Source organism: Sinocyclocheilus rhinocerous, unplaced genomic scaffold, assembly GCF_001515625.1.
Source record: "Sinocyclocheilus rhinocerous isolate Xijiao unplaced genomic scaffold, SAMN03320098_v1.1 scaffold1112, whole genome shotgun sequence".
In the NCBI taxonomy this organism is placed as follows: domain Eukaryota; kingdom Metazoa; phylum Chordata; class Actinopteri; order Cypriniformes; family Cyprinidae; genus Sinocyclocheilus; species Sinocyclocheilus rhinocerous.
In genome coordinates this window covers 293,192-299,005 of record NW_015657961.1, presented here as the reverse complement: position 1 = coordinate 299,005, position 5,814 = coordinate 293,192, and the positions used below count along the sequence as shown (strand labels likewise).

General features: G+C 37.8%; 1 protein-coding gene across 1 annotated transcript in view; it reads right to left on the bottom strand.

Moving 5' to 3' along the window:
* The window catches only part of LOC107721763 (guanylate-binding protein 1-like), a 15,989-nt gene extending 13,343 nt beyond the window's left edge, over nucleotides 1-2,646 (bottom strand). The window contains exons 1-4 of the mRNA XM_016529925.1: nucleotides 2,454-2,646; nucleotides 1,332-1,459; nucleotides 1,024-1,133; nucleotides 720-913 (exon numbers count right to left, since the gene is read on the bottom strand). Of these exons, the coding sequence (XP_016385411.1) occupies nucleotides 720-913; nucleotides 1,024-1,133; nucleotides 1,332-1,459; nucleotides 2,454-2,646 (625 nt within the window). The remainder of the gene's footprint in view (nucleotides 1-719; nucleotides 914-1,023; nucleotides 1,134-1,331; nucleotides 1,460-2,453) is intronic.
* Between the last annotated feature and the right edge of the window lie 3,168 nt (nucleotides 2,647-5,814).

Below are 5,814 nucleotides of genomic sequence, written 5' to 3'. Positions count from 1 at the left end.
ACGCTAATATCGTTATCTTTATAGTTATCTTTATAGTTATCGCTCTTGGTGTGAACGGGGCTTAAGGCACACCTGTGCAATAATCATGTTGTCTAATCAGCATCTTGATATGCCTCACCTGTGAGGTGGATGGATTATCTTGGCAAAGGAGAAGTGCTCACTAACACAGATTTAGACAGATTTGTGAACAATATTTGAGAGAAATAGGACTTTTGTGTACATAGAAAAAGTCTTAGATCTTTGAGTTCAGCTCATGAAAAATGGGGGCAAAAACAAAAGTGTTGCGTTTATAATTTTGTTCAGTATATTATGAGTGCTAATTTACTGTATGCAATGGACACTTTTATGTTATACCTAAAACTGTTAAAGGTGCTGTTTTTGAAATGTTATAATACATTTTCCTATCCTATTTTAAGTTTTAGTAGGCCATTTGTAGGTTGATTGGCAGTTTTGAACTTTCAAAATTGCCGTTTTCTTTTAGCAACCAATCTATCAGCATTGGCTCAACTCCATTAATTTGAATTGAGAAATCAGTTTTTCCAAACAAACCAAAGATGTCATGTTTTGAAAGCTTGTTCAGAGACAGCCATCATTTCTGCAATTATGACTGATGACTTTTTGATGTCTTTCAATAAGACAAAAATAATCTGTGATGGCATTTATGCCTGTTAATAAAAGAGTATGTCCTGTATGTGTTTAATATCAACTCTTTATCTCACCTGGTTTGAGTTTCAATGCGCCCTCCAGATACTCGTCTGATGTTATTGGTTTATCCTCCTTTATCAGTTGCAGAGTGAAGTCGCGAACAGCCCAGACAAAGGATGGAAAAAAACGCATGAAATCTGCCGATCTGTCCTTGTCTTGACCCACTTCTGCCTTCACACGAATGTTCTCCGTCAGCTCTGTAACGTAGCTACATTCAGCGCTGTTCAGGAGGAATAACACTGGTGCCATTTATTAACTGTGTTTATTAACTGTTAACTCTGAATGAATACATCATATATGTGTGTGTGAGAAGGATACTGCAGCTTTTCCAGTGCCATGTTGTCAATGACCCCTAAGCTGTTGTACACTAGAGTACTGCTGAGAAGAACCACCAGACAGAAAATCCATGTGTCATGTTTCTCATCCCCCTGAAATATCAAAAGTATGTGAGCACCAATAAGTGGCCACTTATTTACATCTAGTAGCAAAGGCCATCCAGTTTAGAACTGATATGTAAAGTCCTAATAATTCTATGCAGTGAATCTTCTCATCTAGTGATGGTAGATTTTATTGCTATATAGAGATATCATTGCTATGAATGCTTTGTGGGATTCCTTCCTCCTCACCTTCTCCACGTCACCAAGTCCCTCTGTGTCCAGCAGCACCATAGTGTGTCCTTTTTTATTAGGGTGAGGGACACACCACATCCAGATGCCTTTGGTCTTTGATTCAATAGTGCTGCCGAGAGCAAAGCCTGAGACAATCGCATTATTAAAATCAATTACAAATAAGGATGTCCAAAATGACAAACAAATCTTTTAAAAGTCCAGACGCCAATCCAGAACTGAAGAAATGCAATCTTTGTATTCAAGTCGGTTTTCTCTGAAAAACATATACTATTTCTAAGAAAAGCGACTCCATGATATCCTCTCCGTGTCGTCATTTTCTCTTTTATGATTGTCACATGCGATCCACATAATATGGTTTCCTGCATGTTGGTAACACAACCTGATTTATATTTTCTCAATATAAAAAATATTTTCTCTATTTCCTCCTCTTTTTAAAAGAATAATAATGATGGCAAAACTGCTTAATAATTTTAGCTTTCTAGTGCGCTTTTTTTTTTTTTATTGTTGCTTTGGCAAATATTCCAGTTACCGTGGGCATACATCAGCACTTAGTGGTGAGAATGCAGCATCATTCAACTGTTTTTAGTTACCGATGCCATTATTGAAATGCTTTACTCAGTCGGTCATGATTCTGTGAGCGGCAATGTCAGATAATGGGAGGTTACTGAGATTAAGCGAGTATTATTCGCCTGGTTATACAATCTCAACCACTCCAAGTAAAATAAAACGGGTTTTATTGGCCAGTTGTTATGACTGAAGATTCATGTGGGTGTGCACAGCTGTAAACATAAAGAATCTTTATGTGTAAAACATTTTGTAATGAGGAAAAAAATTTACTGAGTACACATATAATTAAAACTTTTTTCTTCATTACCATCTCAGGACAGCTATACCATATTTACTTTGTGCCCCACAAAAAAATGTAACTAAAATGTAATTTAAGATATCTTTTCAGTAAATTATTTTTTGGACACAAAATGAGCATAGACCTTTTATTAATATTTTAACTTTTACTTTATTATTAATTTATATTTATTGTTTACATGAATGAAATGATCTCCTTTTAGTGAAGTTACCGTTTTGCACATATTCAGTTATCGTGTCAGCCTTTTCTCTCACCGGACTGTTGTCCTGCCAGGCGGTTCATAAGGTAAGACTTCCCCGTACGGTAGAGTCCCACCACAGACACCACCACCACCGGCTCATTGATCCCATCCAGAATGTCTCTGGCCTCTTTCTTCACGTGCAGCTTCCCATTTTCATCGTTTTCAATAAGACACACCGGAGCGGACATGAGCCCACCACACGCCATGACTATAGCGAAAGAAAACAACAACAAAAGAGTCAATTAAAGGCAGACTGAGAAAAGGAAGCCGTTTATTAAGCCTACCGTTAGCAAATCGATTTGTTTTAATAGCAGAAAGCGTAGCCTACCGTTCTTAAATTCAGACCCGCACAAACTCGATCGTCCGAGGCTCCTCCCGTCTTAAATACGTTATTCTTGTTCCACCATGAGTCATTTACCAGACACGCTCTCTCACTGCTGCTGGCACGAGTGAGTGAAAGTGAAAGTAAGCTGGTTTGCTGGAGGCAACGGCTAACAGTTACATGGGCTTCCCAGAAATCACCTGTTTAACATAAACAGCTAAACATGGGCTCTGGGTGCCACCAGTGTTGGACACTTATAAATAATAGAGGCAGTTTAGGCACCACGTGGGCCCCCCGAGCAGAGGTGTCATATGCCCATTCAAACCGAGAGGGCACGTGCCGCTTAGATTTTTGACCCAAGTGGATTTTGAATGCAGCTTCCAAAAGACAAAAAAATTGCCTAATAATATTTTTACATTTGATATGATCACACCGGTGTGATTACCATCAGCTGCTCAATTCAAATCTGCGTTCGCGCTTTGGGACAGACGCTCACTCGTCATCTATCAGTGTTTTCAACCATATAATGTTTATTTTATGCTTCTCACACTGTCGCAAATAAAGTGAAAAATTAAATGAAAAGTGTGGATTGTGGCATTAAATTTATATCTGCTCACGTTGCATATGTTCTTTTTATGCGTTTTTGCAGAGTTGAGCATTAAACCAATCACAGACGATTCTGTTGAGCTTATGAAAGCAATGTCCAATCAGAAGCGTTCAGATTAGTCATCGCAGAAACGCCGGGGAGGTTTGTTCAGTGCGCCTGCTCTCTGACTGAATTCAGCACTCTCTCTCATCTCATTGCAAATTCTCTAATCATAAACATAAGAGTGCAAATGTGTGTACGATGTAATTAAGGGATTAATTTCACAGTGTAGACAGCTTCATTGATTATAGACAAACGAAACACTTATTTAATAATGTCGTTAGTTTTACCATCAGTTCAAGCCCGAAAGGGCAACAGAGTGGCGTGACAGACACAGTAATGATGCAGTACACAAGCTGGGGTTAAGACAGCTACTACACTACAGACATGCTATGATTTCTGACAGGCAGTTCACTCTCCTGTGATGTGACCCTGTTCCCCTGCAAACAAAGTAAACATTACATGACAAGTAAAGGTTAAGCGATTGCAGAAATGTTATTTATTTTAAGTTTTAAAGGTGCTGTATGTAAGTTTTTGACTCTACTAAAGCATAAAAATACCGTAATATGTTTGCAGATATTTAAGAAACATGCTAAATTAACATATTTGTTTATCTGAAAAACAATGCTACAGTCATTCTCCTTTGAAAACGTGCTTTCCGGTGTAGTGCCGAAATTAGTAGGTGTGGGGGAGGGGTTAGGATTAGGGGTGGGGTTGGGATTAGGCAATCAGGTAGCGACTTCAATGAGGGGGTGCATAATCTGGCAGGGGTGCAGAATTTGGCACAACACGGGCCGGAATGTCGTCTCTGTTTTGGTTTGTGAAACCCGCCCACTGCCAGTTTACCCAATTGTATTTCGGCACCCCGGGTTGCCAGTTGGCGGGAAACACAGCGTATTTCATTTCAGTCATGGAAGCTGGCAAACGAAAGTGTTTGTGTCGTCAATCTGGCAACCTGCGTGTGCGGCAAGTCTGAGGAGGAGGGACCGGGTGAAAAAAACCCTCTCCAACATTTTGAATTTGGACTGCAATACCTAGTTCAACCACTCGGTGTCAATCCTACGTACAGCACTTTAAATACAAAATCAGTCGTATTAAAATAAGGCCTACATCAGTTATACACCCCTCACCAGGGTGGCGCTAGGGGTGGGCTAAGGGAGATGAAGCCCAGAATGTTTTCAGTAAAGCCCCGAATGTTTTTATTACTATGCCCTGTACCAATCATCACTGAGTTTCATGCGCATTAAAATCATTTCTATTAGAACCGCAGTTTTGCTCTCTGCACATCCAACAGTGCATTGTCTCACTCTCTCTTAGGAGTAATGGCTGCTCAACGTCTACCAGAACTCATTGGAAGTTTAATAATAATTTACTAAAATGTAAATCTTTTTGTAATTCTATTTCATTAATGATTAACAATGTTAAAACCATGTCTGAATGAACCCCAATTGGCAAATGGGAATGGGTCAAATTTACTATTAAAAAAATAGCAATTAAGGAAGGGAAACAAATTGCAAATGCTAGAAAATTTAGGCAGACAACAATTTTATGAAGACTAAATTATTTCGGTAATAAAGACATCCTTAGTGAGAGTAAGGAAAAAGAACTTCACATTCTTCAATCAGAGTTGGATGATTTTTATACAAAAGGCTAAAGGAGCATTTATACGATCTAGAGCCAGGTGGATTGAGGAGGGGGGGGAAATTCTTCATATTTCTTTAATTTAGAAAAACATAAACAGGCTCTAAAAACTATGAATACACTTAGCATTAATAATTGTATAAGTGAAGAAAAAACACTAATTGATGACTACATATATTCCTTCTATAATGATTTATATAAATCTAAATGTACAGAAAACGATTGTGATCTCTTCTTTTCCTTTTTAAAAGACAAAATTCCTATTATAGACTCTGATTTTAGAAATATGATGGAAGCTGACATTGAGATTTCAGAATTAGACATTGCTATTAAGCAAATGTCTATGGAAAGTCCCCAGGTATTGATGGCATCACAGTAGAACTATATAAACATTTTTGGCCCGAAATAAGAATCTTAGTTTTTGAAGCATTAAAAGAATGTATAGATGAAGCTGAATTATCGCCATAAATGAAGTTTAATTATTCTAGTTCCAAAGTCGAACAAAGATCAATTATTTTTAGACAATTGGAGACCAATAACTCTTTTATGTAATGATTTCAAATTGTTCTCTCATGTTTTTGCGAATAGACTTAAAAAGGGTATTGGTGAAATTATCAGTGAAACACAATCAGCTTTATCAAAGGGAGAAGTATTCACAGTCATATTAGACTAGTTCTTGATATGCTTGATTATAACTATTTAATTCCTCAGACAAGCTTACTTCTATTTCGAGACTTTTTAAAGGCCTTTGATACCCTTGAACAC